Genomic DNA, 17,009 nt, shown 5'->3' with positions numbered 1-17,009 from the left:
TAGCCAAGGGAGTTTATGCATTGCCACACGGAAGCCTAGTATCCTCAAATTTACCGAGTTATTGAAGACATGAATATCTACAAAGCCTCTCCTTTGCTGTGTATCAGTGTTTGAAATCCCAGCCCATAATCACGGCCTCTCTTCTAACCATTGAAATATGTCTGCACAACATATCCTACACATGCTCAGTTACCCCTTTGTAGAGTATAATAATGTGGAATGTAGGGAGGAGAAATGATTCCTGAGACCACCTTTCTATAGCATATGGTAATTGCTATCACTGTCTGAACACTTTAACTCTTGATTCATTTCTACGCAGTTACTTTGGCTATTTTTTGGCTTTTTTTTCTACCTCTTTGTCAGTTCAAATAACTCATTGTGCCATTTGTCTTGTTTTTTCACGACTTGCTTCTCAATGCCAAGCCATTTAGAGTTTTCTGTGAAGAAGCTCTCCTTTTCTTTCCTGAGCTGCTAGATGTTTTTATATAAATATCTACAAAATTGTTCTTTATCAATAATGTCACCCACTCACTTGAGCTTTCAGAGACAACTGAAATGTTTCACAGGTAAATAAGAATATGAAAAATAAAATACATGATACATGAAAAGCCTGAGCTCAGTCTGGTTTCCATGTATTCATTCTCCTTAACACAAGAATTCTGGAATTGTCTTAAGAATGCCCAGATATATTCTACTAGCAGTATTAGGCAATCATGAGAGCTCTAGTATCTTGTAAAAGAGAAAATACACCCTTTCTCCCAAGAAGGAACAACAAGGGGCTCAAGGCCTAAAGTACACACTATGTTAAAGAGCTCCTCAACGCTTGCCAAAGAGTAAAATGATGGCAGGAAGGAACTGCTAAAATCCTATTCTGGTTTTTCATATATACGTTGACCAAGGTGTATGTCTGCTATCTGAACTCAGTGCTCTCAGTGTTCTGTTTGATTTTTTAAAAATTTCCAGTCTATCGTAGACCGATGTTTTTGTAACATATAATCAAAATATCATAGTAGTATCAAATTATTATAATATGAATGGTTACTCTCAATTTCTCTATTAATCTTGTTTCAGAAACCAGACCACACTGAGTAACTGCTTTAAATTGAACTTATTATTATTCTTTCACTTTTTCTTTGCTTGTATCTTTTGCAAATTATTTTGTTATAAGTAGCATCCCTACTGATACTCTCTTCTCATTTTCATTCTGCTTAAATTAATCTTCACTTCAGGAAAGAATACATATCAGCATTTTTTTAACTTAAATAGTTTGGGTTGAAAATAGAGCCTGAGCCCATACAGATAAGTACTTTATTGAGCCCAGTAGAGCAGAGGATGCATAATAAGGCTAGAGTACCCAGTTCTGAAAAGGAACTTTATATTTTTGTTTTGTTTGTTTTTTTAAATGAGAGATGAATTTTTTATTTCACTATTTTGTATATCTGTATGCATGTGTATCGCCTTCTTTGCTGTTGTCTGTATAAATTGGATGTAACAAAACTTCTAATTATACTATTAATTGTATGTAGTCACAGATATTATAATTATTTTGAAATATTATTTTATGGTTAAACCCTGCCAATACTGCTACACATAATATTTCCATTTTCATTTATTTGTCCCTGTAGTTCACTTCATTCTGAGTTATTTCAAGAGTTAAAAGACTCTCAACAGATAGATATAATATGCTTTCTCACTCAATCACAGACCAAAAGACTTGGAAAAAAGATCCCCATGTTTTAACATCTCTGTCACATGCATTATATTTCAGAAATAACTTTGTCAGTTTCTCCAAACTGATATCTAGGGTTTCTCCAAATTCTTCCTGCTTACAGTGTTTGTTGCCTGGCTAATAGAATTGTTTTTATATCATATCCATCTCCAGATACGATTTATTTTGATAATAGAGCTTTTCGTATCTGGCTTCTGTCTGTGTGTGACCTTACTTTAATTTAGAATATCATTTCTAGCTCTTTGTACAATTCTTTTTTAATAAGAAAGGCTTCTCCCTCAGAGATCTTTGTCAAATGATTTATGATTTGCATGAGCTTTTTCTTATACAGATTTTAATTAAGTTTATTTTTCTTTGTGTATTTTAATCTCTTCTAGTGGTCACCTTGATAAAGCCTGAGTCTACACAGAAGGAATCACGTGCCAGACCAAAAACATGGATTTCTAACATCAAGTGGCATTTCATGATTTGATTTCGTTTGCAGATAAAGGCAATACTCTGCCATGTTAGCAAAATAAACACAAAAAAAACAGTGCAAGCATTTAACATTCAAGATACAGGCTGTAGCATTTTATTAAATACCCTATCTCACTACCACTTTTCTGTAGTAAATTTGAGATTTGCTGCTTTTCAACAAATAATGACAATGTGTAGACTTTTACAAGTAGTATATTCATGTTTGAAGTCAGTTTTGCAATTTAATTTATGAGTAATTTAGATATTTAGGATTATGCTCTAATAATAGCGGAAAATATTTCCTTTGCTTTATATTTATAATGACTTGTATGTAACAAAATGTTTAAAATCTTTAAACAGTCCCAGGAGAGAGTTTTAATATAACTAAAGCCTATGTTAAAGATTCTTTCCTTTCAGTACTCTATCATTATCAGTGTTTATTTAATAAGTTGTCATTTTTTTAATTGCAGTGTATTGCTATTGCAAATAAGCCATATAGTAATTACCAGTTTTATTTACGATAAAATTTGAATAATGAATTAAAATTTTAATTTTAGGTATGAAATAAATGATAATGATATGTCTGTATAAAACCCTCACTTAATTACATAAATAATTTCTGACAAATGGAATTATCGCAATTCTTTTCTAAATTAAAGAATTACCAACTGTTGTAGTTATCTAGTGCTGCTATCACAGAAATACCACAAGTGGATGGGTTTAACAAACAGAAATTTATTTTTTCACAGTTTAGAAGGCTAAAAGTCTGAATTCAGGGTGCCAGTTCTAGGAGAAGTCTTTCTTTGTTGGCTCTGGGGGAAGATTCTTGTTTCCTTTCAATATCTGTGGGCCCAGCATTCCTTGGAGATCTGCTTATGTCTTGGCATCAGTCTTCCCCCAGGTCTAGGAGTTCTCAGCACAGTACAAAGGACACACTTTGCTTCCTGCTCTTCTTTCTTGGTGGTAATGAGGTCCCTCTCCTCTCTGCTTGCTTCTCTCTCCTTTTATCTCTTGTAAGATAAACGGTATGACTCAAGGAAGGATGTGACTTGAGTAAGGGTGTGAATTAAGTAAGTGCATGACTCAGGATACACCCCACACTAATCCTGCCTCATTACATATAGAGGTTTAGAATTTACAACACATAATTACACAATTCCACAAAATGGAAGACAATTACACAATACTGAGAAATATGGCCCAGCCAAGTTGACACATATTTTGGGGGACACAATTCAATCCATGAACTTCCACCATTTGGCCCCCCAAAATTCATGTCTTTGCCACATGTAAAACACATTGACCCCATTATATCATCCCAAAAGTCTTAAATCAACTCCAAGTCCAAAATCTCATCTTCTGAATCATCTAAATCAAATATGAGTGAGACTTTAGGCATATTCCATTCTGGGGCAAAATTCCTCTTCATCTGTGAACCTGTGAAATCTAAGCAAGTTATCTGTTTCCAAAGTACAATGGGGGAACAGGCACAAGGTAGACATTTCCATTACAAATAGGAGAAGTTGGAGGGAAAGAAGGGATAACAGGAACCAAGCAAGTCAAAAGCCCAGCAGAACAAATTACGTTATCCCTCAAGGAATGAAAATAATCCTCTGTTCTCTGAGACCATTTGGGAAATGGCTCTGCCCTCCAGATTCTGGGTGTTGACCATGCTCTCTAGATTCTGAGTGGAGTCCCCTTGACCCTGGGCTTCAGCTTTGCCTTCCAAGCCCACCAGGATGGCAACTCTGCTCCCTCAGCTTTGGGCGGCCCCATTCTCCTAGTACATCTGAGTGGCGACCCTAGCCCCTTGGCCCCAGCAGTCCCCATTCTTCTGCCCCTTGGGCATGGAATTCCCATCCCCTCAACTTTGGGCAGCCACCCCACCCCTCTAGCACAACTTAACAGCAGCCCCACACTCTGAAATTGAACTGGCAAAGATCTGACTCTATGAAACCTAGTAGGCTGTGGCCCCACCCTTTGAGATCCAGGAGACCGTGGTCCCATCCTTTGAAATTGAGAAGGTTCTGCTTCCTGTGCTCCTTCCAACAGATTTTCTGATCTCCAAGCTGTTCCAGGGATGGTCCTTTTCTTTTCTTGGAGGACAACAGATGTAGCTCCATTGGCCTGTTTCTATTTGTAGAATTCAAAGATGCAGTGTTCTCTCCTTTCTTTCTTTCTCTGTCCTCTTCAGTCTACGCTGATGGGTTTTCTGCTGTTGTAGTTGGTTAGGTCCATCAGTCATAGGCTTAATCTCTTTAACAAAAGATTTTGTAGCCACGTCCTTAGTGAACATTCTAGGACACATGTCCTTAGTTTGTACAACAGGATTTTCCAAATCTTTAAATTTTGTTTTCATTTTGCACAGTTCATTTTTAAGCCCATCTGTTTCCTCTCACATTTTAATATAAGTGGAAAGGAGAAACCATTCAGTTTAGAAATCTCATCAGCCAGATATACGAGTTCATCACTTACAAGTTCTACCTTCCACCAAACATTTAGACATAATTCAGACAAGTTCTTTGCAACTGCATAAAAAGCATCGCCATTCCTCCATTGTCCAATCATAGGTTCATCATTTTCTTTTAAAGTCTCACCAGAAGCACATTTAACATTCATATTTCTAGCAACATTCTATTGCTGGTGCCATATGTATTCTCTAAGACTATAGAGACTTTCTCTAATGGTCTTCTCATTTCCTTCTGAACCCTCACCAGAGTTGCCTTTGATGTCCATAATTCTACCAACAGTCTCTTCAAGGCAATCTAGGTTGGCACCTTAAAACTCTCCCAGCCTTTACTCATTACCCAATTCCAAAACTGCTTCCATGTTTTAGGTATCTGTTAGAACAGCACCCCACTCTACTGGTACCAAATTCTGTCTTAGTTATCTAGTGCTGCTATAACAGAAATACCACAAGTGAGTGGCTTTAACAAACAGAATATTTACTGTCTCACAGTTTAGGAGGCTGTAAGTCTGAATTCAGGGTGCCTGCTCTAGGGGAAGGCTTTGTGTCTCTGTCAGCTCTAGGGGAAGGTCATTGTTTCAACATCTGTGGGCCTGGCATACCTTGGAGATCTCCGTGTGTCTTCTCATCAATCTTCCCCTGGGTATAGGAGGTTCTAAGCACAGGAATCCCAGGTACACACTCCACTCCCAGCTCTTCTTTCTTGGTGGAGGTAGGATCCCTCTCCTCTCTGCACTCACTTCTCTCTCCTTTTATCTCTTCTAAGATAAAAGGTATGAGTCACCCAAGGATGTAACTTGAGTAAGGTTGTGACCTTAGTAACGGCATAACTCAAGATACATCCCACGCTAATCCTGCCTCATTAACATATGGAGGTTTAGGATTTATAACACGTAATTACACAATACTACAAAATGAAAGAAAATTACATCAGATCACAAAATGGAGAACAATTACACAATACTGGGAATCATGGCCTAGCCAAGTTGGCACAATTTTGGGGGAACAATTCAATCCATGACACCTACTATTGGATTAAAGTGGAAAATACATTAGCTGACTGATTTGCAGTCTCCCAAATACAATTAAAGTGAGGTGCAGGGAATTCTGTGTCTGGACATGATGGAGGAATGAGAATTATGTTCCCATAGTAAGCAACTAGAAATCTGGACAAACTATAGAAAACAGTGATTCTCAGAAATTATACAAAAGGTGAAAATGGACTGTGATCCCTGAGATAAGAGAAATAAACAAAAGGAACCCTATAATTGCTCAGTTTCTGCACAGAGGAACATTCTGTATCATGGTGCAGATTAGGGGATCCTAAGCAGAGCACAATCATTTTCCTGAATTAAGCCACAGAAATAAGCGTTTGGAGAGTCTGTGGTGGCTGGAAGTTATAGAGTTCGAAAGAGTAAGGAACTGTGCAGACAAAGAATTTCATAGATTCGCATGTAGCTCATACTGAGACTTTGAGGAATCCAAAGATTAACTTAAGGCAGCTTATTGATTTAATTTTAGAATTATAAAATCAATATGGGTCATAAAACTGTAATGGTAGGTAATAGAAAACTTCTGGGAAAAAACATAAACAAAAATCTTTGTGACTTTGGGTAGGCAAGGATTTCTTACGGCAAGAAATCATGAACCATTAAAAAAATGTTAAATTAGACTTAATAGAAATTTGAGACTTCTGCTATTCAAAAGTAACCATTAAAATTAAAAGGCAAGCCAGAGACTGGGAGAATATATTTATAATACATATATATGACAAAGGACTTGTGTCAAAAATGTATTTTAAAATGTCAGAACTCAGTCAAGAGTATAAACAACCCAATAAAACAGACAAAAGATTTGAACTAACATTTCTAAAAAGAAGATAAACAAATTGCCAACTAACACCTGAAGAGATGGAAAATGCAAAGTAATACCATTATACACTCATTTGAATTGGTAAAATTAAAAAGACCAGTCATGGCTAGGATGAAAACAACTGGTACAATTGCTGAATGGAAAATGATACACTTTGTTTAACGTAAAAAAAAAAAATCCAAAATATTTTCCTTACACATAAAATATGACCAGTTATTCCACTCTTAGATATTTACCCAAGACCAAAAAAACATGTTCATACAAAGAATTTACATGAATATATATAGAGCTTTATTCATAATGTCTCAAATTGGAAAAAGCCCGAACGTCCATGAGTAGGTAAATTGATTTAAAAAAGAAAAAAAGAGGTATTTTTACACAATAGAATATTATTCAAGGAACATACACATAACATTTCAAAAACATTATGTTGAGGAAAAGACATCAAACACAAGAAGTATATATAATATGATTCCATTTACATGAACCTTTAGAAAAGAGAGTCAATCTGTAAGGACAGAAAGCAAATCAGTGCTTGCCTTAGACCAGAGATGGATGGGGGCATTGTTTGGAAAGTGGCACAAGAACCTATTATTTAAAAAGAAAAAAAAAAAAACCCTGGAGGAATATACATCACCATGTTAACAGTGGTTACTGTTTTTATCTTTTTATATTGTTTGAAAATTATTCAATAAGCAGAGATATCTAATATGCCAGAAAAAAACCAAAAGTGGTTGTACTGGGAGGCGATCAGTAACTTATCACCTGGGAACTAACTAGAACTGACTCTTAGGTCCCACCATAGACCTAATAAATTAGTACCTACATTTTAACAAGATACCCAGGTGGTTCTTATGCCTATTAAAATTTGAGAAGCACTCTAGTAAATATTTCTGAATACACAAAACATTATGACCCTTGTAAGGATGTCTTAGTTTCTTAGTGATGCTGTAACAGAAATACCATATGTGGGTGGCTTTAAAAAAAAAAACAAATTTATTTTCTCACAGTTTTGTTGTTGTTGTTATGTGCTATGGAGTGGATTCCAACTCAGAGCGAGCCTATGTGACAGAGTAGAACTGCCCCATAGGGTTTTCTTTGCTGTAATCTTTTGGTTAGAAGCTGAGCACTTAAGCCGCTTAGGAGGCACCAGCTCTGGCGGAAGGCTTCCGCTCTCTGTGGGCTCTGGGGTAAGGTACTTGTCTCTGTTCAGCTTCTGCTCTCTGTTCTTCAGTGATGTGCATGTAGGCTGGCATCTGTCTTCCCCCATCTGTGCTAGCTTCTGTGCCTAAACTGCTCCTTTTATATCTCCAAAGGGATTGGATTAAGACACAATCTTACTTATATAGCCTCATTAATATAACAAAACCCTGTTCCCAGATGGGATTACATGCACATGTATAGGGGTTATGCTTTACAACACACATTTTATGGGGGACAATTCAATCCATAACAAAGTATAAGTGAATTTCAAGTAACAGAAACTAGTGAGAATCTCAATAAATGCAGTATTTATGAGGCTGGATTAAAAACCACACTGATGGATTTCATGCTCTGCCCTCTCAATTGAAGAGTACTAAGTCACTAAAAAGGCAGCAAAGGGTGCTGACATCAATTTATAATTTCTGCTTTAATTTCTCGGATGCCAAAGTTCCTTCTCAAAAAATAAGGTAGCATAAACTATCCAGAGTCGTGTCACTTATTTACAAATGGCGTAGGGAGTCAGGAAGAGCTTTAGGAACCACAGCTTGCGTTTTCCGTGTGCGAAGCAGGTGTTTCCTAGTACCTCAGCCCGCTTTGTCTGGCTGGCGCAGTCGCTTGCTGGGTAGGGCGGAGCCGCGGATGCACAGGTGGGGTGTTGCCAGAGGGGGGCGGAGCCGAGTTGTAGGGGAGGGGCGGGGCCACGAGGCGTGGAGGTGGGTCGTTGCCTTAGCAGGCTGGCAGAGCCGCGCGAAGTGGTGGCGAGGTGTTGCCGCAGGTGGGCGGAGCTGAGCTGAGCAGCTGGGCCTTGGTGGGGGCGAGGCGAGCTCGTAAGACTTGGGACGCGAGTCTGACCGCGCAGTTCGCGCCGCCTGGTTTGGGGCGGGCCCCTTAAGGGATCCCCCAAACGCTGATCCCATGGGGCTGTGCTTTCCTTGTCCCGGGGAGTCCGACGCTGCCTCGCCGGACCCGGTGAGTAGGGCCGCGTCCCCACGCCCCCGCGCGCGCACCTGTCACCGGGAGGGGTGTGCCGGGAGGCCTGGAACTGCGGGCGCCGGGACGAGCCGTTGGACGCGGTGGCGCCGGGCGGAGGAGAGCCCCCCGGTGGAGACCCTGGTGGGGAGGACGTGTGGACGCGCCCCGGGGTCATTGGGCCCTGCCAGCGGTATCGGTCTCTACACTTTCGTCATAATGCTTACCCAAAGGCGGCTCCGGGGTCTTCCTACATTTTTCTGACTTTGGCAGAATTGGGAGTTCGTAGATCTCACGCATACGCAGACGGTGCTGTGTATGGGCCATTCTTGGCGATTCGGTTTATGGAATTAGGGTGCAAAAGAAATGTCTTTCTTCGTTAACTGAAGTGTTTAATGTTCTAGGAGATGTGCGTTTTCCTGTGTCTGTACCAACTGTTTAAAGAAGGTGCCTAATAAACTCGCTTATAGCCCTGAGCGTTATTAGATATTTTGTTAATCAACGTTTTTCCCTTAGTATTTATCTCTTTAAGTTCTTTCTTTAAAAAAAAATAATATTTTATGTTAGTACGGAAGGTACAATTCGTAAGGTTGTCAGGTTTAGCAAATAAAAATACAGGACGCCAGTTAAATTTGAATTTGAAATAAAGAAGGACTGCATTCTTAATGTTTGTCCTATGCAGTATTTGGAACATACCATTACTAAAAATTATTCGTTGTTTATCTGAAATTCAAATTGGGCAGCTTGTAATACAAGATGTTTATATTTTCTGTGGCTTTCTATTATTAGCAATATCTTTACATTAGTACTTCCTACTGGGAGTTGGTAACTAGAAAACCTAAATTCCTCTCTTCTTCCCTATCTAGCTAAAAATTAAGTGAAGGAAATGAGATATTTAGGGAAGTACATTAACTCTTTTTAGCCATTTGATTATAGGTACTAAAAATGACTAAGTTGGTAATATAGGAAAGCTCAATTTGTCTTTGCTACTACTGTTGCTTTTAAATTTTGTTATTTCTCTATCTGGCTGTTAATAAAATACCGTTCTGTCAGCATTTGTTAAGCACTCCCCACGCAGCCGTGCTATTCCCTCTTCCCTCAGATAACCATATGGCTCACTTTTTTCCTTCCTGTAGATAACTGCTTGGGTGTCACTTTCTCAGTGAGCGTTTTCCAAACCATCCTAAATAAAATAGATCCCCCCCACTATACCACCTCCCTACTCTCCCATTACTTATCCTATCTGCCATACTCTTCTTTATATTCCCTCCAAACCACTTACTGCCATTTGACAAACATGTATTCACTTGATTATATTTGTCTGTATAGTCTCATTGGAATGCAGGTTCCATAGGGGTGGAGACATTTAGCTGTGTTTTTTTCACTGTTACCTCCTCAGCACCTGGAAAAATTCCTGAGGCATGGTGGGTGCTCAATAAATATTTGTCCAGTGAATGAATGGTTGTAGATGTTGCGGTATGGAAAATAAACGAATTATTAACACCAGACCCCCAAGAGAATGCTACTTTCTGTCTTAGATATTTAAAGATTGTATAATTTAGTCCTGTACAGTGTAGAATAACATTGTTTCCCAGCATGGAATACTACCTCTCAGAAATTTACTCAAATCCTCCCCATTCTACATAATGAGATCAGCCCAATTCATTCATGGACCTTTCCTGAAAACACCAGCCTCCTCCAAACTCCTTTTTAACTGGCAGTACCAAACCATATGTTTCCCTGCTTATGTTGTTAAAGGTCATTTCGTTTTATTATTGCCCCGTCTAGCTTGTGAACCTTTTTTTTTTTTTTTTTTTTTAATAAATGTTATAGGCCAGCTGCTCAATTTTTTTATATCTTAACCTGGGCAAATAAGTTACATTGATTGGGAGAATGAAACTCAGAAAGTGGAGTATTTTGCTTTAAATAGTAGCATTCTTAGGGGGCCATTTTGGGCCATTTTTGTAAACCATTATGTTACCTATAAGACATAGGTGTATAATTTATCCATGATAATGTTTGGTTTTATTTTAAAATATATTGTGTTACACATTTTCCTTAGGAAGAGAAAAGAGCAAAACTCGCAGAAGCTGCAGAGAGAAGACAGAGGGAGGTGAGAACAAAAATAAAGTTCTGCCTAATTAGATAATTGTACTTTATTCTCCACCAGCGTCTATAACTAGTAGTATTTGCTAATGCAGACAACCTATATACATTTATATGAAAAAGTAATCTTTTCAAAACAATTACCGTGTTTCTATAGATTACATTAATGCACTTACATTATTTAATGTATAAAGATTAACTTACAAATGTCTTCTTTAAAGCCAGATGCCCCTTTAATAACGTTATTGCTTAGTATGAAATGACTATAGTTGTGAATCATTGACATGTGTTAAGTAAGTGTAGAGGAAACATTTGTATGGTTGCAAAATACCCAGTGAAGAAATGAGAGTATATTTTGTGTTTTATGTAAGGCTGTTGCAGGTATATTCTAATTCTTTGTTACCAGAAACAAGCAACCAACAACAGCGAAGCAAAAACCAAACAAAACACTTTTTGTACACTGGACATTGATTGTTGTTTGTTTTAATACTCCTTATAAATTTTTTAAAGGCTGCATCTCGGGGGATTTTGGATGTTCAGTCTGTGGAAGAAAAGAGAAGGAAAAAGGAAAGAATAGAAAAACAAATCGCTTCCTCTGGTCCCCCTCCAGAAGGTGGACTTAGAGTAAGTATTAAAGTTTACTTAAGGTTTAATAGACATTTTTTAAAACTTAAGTATGCATCCATTTAATAATTTCATTTTGAAATGCCTTATCCAAAAATTGTGAATCAGTTTTCAAGTATGGATATTGTAGTTTGGAAGGAGTCTCAGTTTATTTTAACATTCATTGGAATAGATTTGTTTTCTTTTTTCCCAAAATAAAAATTGATTTGTCTGATTATCTTAGTGCTATATCTTAGTATTATGTACTTAATGCTAATCTTAAATTTGTAGAATATCCAAACAACATGGAAAACTATAAAGAAGAAAATAAAAATCACCCAAATTCAATGCCATTTTGACAGACATCATTTCTAGTTTCTCTTCATCAATCGTATTAAATTGGATTTGATTATGAATTCTCTTTTCATAACGAGTTTTTTCATTCAAAGATTTGAGATCTTTAATATTTCCGTTGTTGCTCATTATCGGAGTTATGTAAATTTTAAGAAGGACAGTAGGGTGCACAGGTTTGCAGGAACATCTGCCTCTCATGTAGCAGTCATCTCACTAGGCACTGAGGGTACTATGGTGGTCAAGTTAAATAAAGTCCCTGAATATGGGGATGTTAACAGTCTAGCAGAACTGTAATGACTATTTTACATGTTAAATCTCAGGAGAGTAATGGTTCAGATATTGAGATATTCAGATATAATAGATTTAAAATAATGAGTTTTTTTGGGTACATTTTTAAAGGAAATACTTTCCTTACATATACTTGTAAAAGGGATAATATTCTTAGTTTTACTCATTTATATTTAAGTTGTCAGTGTTTGATTTAGCAGTGTATTTTTTAGCCAATTCCCTTGTTTTCCAGACTCAGTTTTGTTTTTGTTCTCAAACCAAAAGAAACATTTTTTTCAATATTAAAAAACTGACCATTTTGCTTGTGTTTCTTATATATACCTCAGAATAGAATAGATCTAGTGTAAAATAAAAATAAACAGGGAGATACAAGGTGAAATCTTTATCAGAAGCACAGTTGCTTTCTTCTAATATTCTGTTGAGATAAAGATCTCTGTCATCAGGTTTACTTCATATAGTGTTCTCAAAAAAAATAATAATTTATTCAAATTAAATTATAGGCCTAGAAATGATATTCAAATCCACTATTTCATAGAAGAAGTAACTTGATCAAAGTCACATACAATGTTAAAAGAATAATTTTTTCTAAATATAGTCAGAATTAAGAAAGTACTTACTTTACATGTTCTAACCTAATAAATTTAACATCAGTGTTTTAAACTCAAAGGAGCTTTCTTAATTAAACCTAAACTTTCCACACCCTGATGGCTGTAGATTAAAAATAAATTAGGCCCTGTATTGCTTCTGGTCCTCCCAGAAATGCTCAAAATGAAAGACGTTCCGAGTCCCCATTTTTGTATGAAATCCCTCTCTCCCCCTTAGTAAAAATAAATTTCAGGGTCATCAAGGTGGGCAGTAGCAGGAGGAGTTCCCCAAGGAGAAGAATGGCTCGCTCTGATAAATGTATCTCAAAATACATTGCTAGAGGCTCAGGGATAATAGAAGGGAAAATACAATGCAGAGTAACTTAACTCTCAAACCTCTTGGCCTAGGGTCTTTAAGGGCTGCTGTCAGGCCTGCTGTGTGGGCTGGCCTGGAGCATCCAAGAAAAGCTAGATCCTTCCTCACCAGGCTCCATAGCATGAGGAAAACAGTTCCTTTCCTGTCCCCATGCATCTACATATTCATCTCCTGACCAGCTCTGCCTCTTCCCAGGATGATTGGCATTGGAAATGCTCACTGTCTTCTGGAAAGGCAGCCTTACATTAAGAAGCTGATGTGATGACTGCATCAAGACCCAGACATCAGGACAGGGTATACCACCAGCAGAGGAGCAGTGGCAGACCTCTAGTGCAGTGGGCTTCAACCCAGCTGCACATTAGAATCTCATGGGATCTTTCAAAATGGACTCATCGTTGCAGCCCACAGCACGTCAGAATCTCTGAGAATGAGTCTTAGCCGTCAGGATTTTTCTAAGCTCACAAGAGAATCTAATGTGAAGCCAGATTGAGGATCACTGCTCTAGTGTTTCCCAGTACTAGTCCTAAGAGATATATTGTAGAAAATACAGTTCCATGGTCAAAAATGCTTAAAAATTTAATGAATACTATATTATATACTGTATTACCTTTTTTGGAGATTAAAAAGGGCACAGTATTGAAGTCTCTAAGTTCTACAGTAACGAAAAGCATCTTTACTTGGTTTAACTGTTAATTTTCCAAACTAAATATAGATTTTTAAATTATACGTTAACCAGTTGCTGTCAAGTTAACTGCAATTCATGGTGACCCGGTATGTGTCAGAGTAGAACCGGGCTCCATAAGAATTTCAGTGGCTGATTTTTTGGAAGTAGATTGCCAGACCTTTCTTCTGAGGTGCCTCTAGGTAGACCCAAACTTCCAACCTTTCAGTTAACAGCCAAGCATACTAAACGTTTGCACTGTCTAGAGACTCCAAATAATGTATAACACCCAAATATTCCTCAGAAGTACTTCCTCAGAAAACACTATTTGAGGGACCATTAGCTATCTCTGGTCCTGTCCCAGTGATTCTTTCAAAACCTACTGTAACACATGAAATAAACATGGTTAAACAGAACAGCAAATGGAACATTTTCTCAACTCAAGCAAGAAAAAGATTTTTTCAAACCATTATTTAATAGTATCTACCATTTTTCATTTGCCTGCCTTCAAATGGGAATTCCTTTATTTTTGTTTTGTGGTTTTATTGCTGTTTTCGTTTTTGGTTTTCCTTTTTTTTTTTTTTTTGGTAGTAGGGAGGGGAGGGTGACTTGCTGCCTCACTTTTTTGTCTTTACTGATTGTTAGATGTCTGAGATCTAGCTACCCACTGATCAGCCCAGATACTTTGTTTTACTTCTCTGCATTTTTAAACCATCATATATTACTTCAAACTTTTGACTGTAATGTACAATTCGATTAATAGCTGCTGTTCACACAGGTAATTGTATATTTCTATATTCTGTATTTTTCTCTTTACCTGTTTGTACATTGGAATAGTGTTACATAACATTGAATAAAATTTACTTTCTCTGTATGTTTTTATCTTTTCTAGTGGACAGTTTCATAAAACATGACATGAGTGGAAGAATCTACTACCAGTAATGCTAATATCTGCAATCAAGTGAACCTTCTCAATTTAATTTCTTCTTTTTGAATAAATGATTCAGAGTTTGTAATTTTAGTGCCCTTAAATGCAGTACTAAATCTATATTGAAAATATTGCAAATAATTTTGATTTTTAAGTTTAGAAAATGGCCAGAACTTTATCATTGAATACTTATTTTCCTGCATTTGCTCATCTGTAGGCAGTGAGTGGGTGATTTGCCATTTTTTAGTAATTAAAGCAAGAACCTGAATAGCAAATATATATGCATCTGCATGTAAAAACTCTGGATACATCTCTAATATTAAAATTTGAAATTGTATTCCCCTTCCTTATAAAATAATCTAGCTCTTTATAATTGTGCTGCTTAGCCTTAGGTCTGTTTTTATTTCATTATGTTTGAAGACTTTTGCTTAAACTTGTAAATTTAGTGCCTTTCAACTGATCATCAGGGAAAAATTGAAAACTCATTTTAAGGGCTTATATGAAGGAACGCTGTAAATTTGTAAAGCTTACTAGGTAATGAATATTTGTAGACATATGTTTCTCCTAATTTATTTTCTATTTCTGTAGCTTACAGAGTTTACAAATTGTGTTTTACATTTCACTAAAGGTTATTTTTTTTCAGAATTTTAAAATTATATGTTAGTGGTACCATATGAAGGAGCCCGGGTGGTGCAGTGCTTAAGTGCTCAGCTGCTAACCGAAAGGTCAGTGGTTCATACCCACCAGCTGCTCCATGGGAGAAAGATGTGGCTGTCTGCTTCCATCAAGATGACAGCCTTGGAAACCCTATGGGGCAGTTGGACTCTATAGGTTCACAGTGAGTCAGAATCGACTTGATGGCAGTGGATTTGGTTTTTTTTGGGGGGGTGGCGAGGAGGTACCATCAGAGGGTAGTGGTATACTGTTGTGTAACAACAGATTCAGTTCTAATAAATCTTTGTAGTAATTGAGTAGTAAGTGAAACTGAGATTCTGGGTGAGTTGTACTGATTGGAATACATTTGTCTAAATTTCATGAGCATTTTTATTCTTTTGTATTTATTAAGGAATGATCATAGGATTTATACACACATGCAGTTTCCGAGGAATGTATGAGTATATGAAAGATAGGTACTCTGTTTAAGAAGGTCTATTTCAAACATAAAAATGTGGTGAGGTAATTCTATATGATGCATTGTCATAAACTTTTAAGATTTTTGTTCATTAGAAGCATAAGTTTTATAACATTTTTGTTTTGTGAGGTTTTTAAAATATATATATATAATAAGCTAAAAATAAAAAAATTGCTATTTCTTTGATTAGCTACTATAGTGTTGCTATGAGTCGGAATTGACTCAATGGCAGTGGGTCGAGTTTATTATGGTTGCTAACTCTTTTGAATGGCAAGGCCACATACTGAGTCCTGAATTAGAATTTTCAGATTCTAAGTACTAATAGGGACAGTAAATCAAATAGACCACTTCGTTTGATTTACAGAAGGGAAACTGAGCCACCATCTCGCCCATCCTTCCCATGAGACTTTTGTTATATTGCAGTATATTGTATATGCTAATTGTAGAGAGTTTGACTATAATATAGGTCTCTTGACTCCTTACAGAAAAAAATAACTTCTATCATTGTATGAAATATTCTGTGAATATCTAGGCAAGACATATACTTCTTCATCCTGTTAGAGGATTTTGGTATTTTTGTTCATAAAGGATATTGAGATCATTGAAATGTATTTTAGAAACAAACATTTTTAACTTTATGAAGATGATTAATTTCTCCAAGTTAGAAAGGAAAAAGGAGCATTAATAGCTGAATGGATTTAGAACCAGAGCATTTCATCTTTGAACTGTGCAAGTTCTTTCAACTATTTTAATATAGCAGTAACAATTTTATCTTCATTACATCTCAAACATTAGAGCTTGGGTTGATGGTCAGGGAAATCTAGGGGTAATTTCATCTCTTTGGGATGAATGAGGACAGAGCTAAAGGCTGTTTGGTATGTCCATACAGTCCTTGAATTTATAGTTAGGCATGTTCCTTTTACTCTAAAGAAGAAATGATATTATTAGTCTCCTATTTTCTTAGAGAACAATACTAAAGGTTTACATCCAGGGGATAATACCCTGTTTTTACACTAGCACACCCAAAAACCTGCTCATCTATGAATGATATGCAGGTATATTGCTTTCTGGGAACAGTGGGTTATGCTGCTCCAGCCAACCATGGCCTCCCTCCATGAGTGTGATCAGCTTTCCCCAAAATCACATGGGTTGCATGAGCTAAGAGGTGAAGACCCAAATGTTTGTTAGGAACACTATTAGGAAGAAGGAAAAAGCAGACACATGATGCCTGATAGGAAACCAGTAATTACTACTAAAAAGAAAGAAGAAAATTATATACAC

The 17,009-nt window shown here is 36.9% G+C and overlaps 1 protein-coding gene across 1 annotated transcript; it reads left to right on the top strand.

Annotated features, from left to right (window-relative positions):
- Positions 1-8,474: 8,474 nt before the first annotated feature.
- On the top strand, positions 8,475-15,048 carry SVIP (small VCP interacting protein). The gene is made up of 4 exons (XM_023737813.1): positions 8,475-8,696; positions 10,759-10,809; positions 11,313-11,426; positions 14,561-15,048. Exons 1-4 carry the CDS (start codon positions 8,643-8,645, stop codon positions 14,573-14,575), a joined length of 234 nt encoding a protein of 77 aa, XP_023593581.1. The 5' UTR covers positions 8,475-8,642; the 3' UTR covers positions 14,576-15,048.
- Positions 15,049-17,009: the final 1,961 nt, after the last annotated feature.

The sequence above is a fragment of the Trichechus manatus genome, unplaced genomic scaffold, assembly GCF_000243295.1.
Source record: "Trichechus manatus latirostris isolate Lorelei unplaced genomic scaffold, TriManLat1.0 scaffold00006, whole genome shotgun sequence".
NCBI classification, from domain to species: domain Eukaryota; kingdom Metazoa; phylum Chordata; class Mammalia; order Sirenia; family Trichechidae; genus Trichechus; species Trichechus manatus.
This window is presented reverse-complemented; position numbering and strand designations above follow the sequence as displayed.

What these genes read in the sequence shown, in the direction of transcription:
- SVIP (XM_023737813.1), top strand. Translation starts at nt 8,643, where the DNA reads ATGGGGCTGTGCTTTCCTTGTCCCGGGGAGTCCGACGCTGCCTCGCCG. An exon ending in ACGCTGCCTCGCCGGACCCG is followed by an intron (nt 8,697 to 10,758) that starts GTGAGTAGGGCC and finishes CATTTTCCTTAG; the next exon opens with GAAGAGAAAAGAGCAAAACT. An exon ending in CAGAGAGAAGACAGAGGGAG is followed by an intron (nt 10,810 to 11,312) that starts GTGAGAACAAAA and finishes AATTTTTTAAAG; the next exon opens with GCTGCATCTCGGGGGATTTT.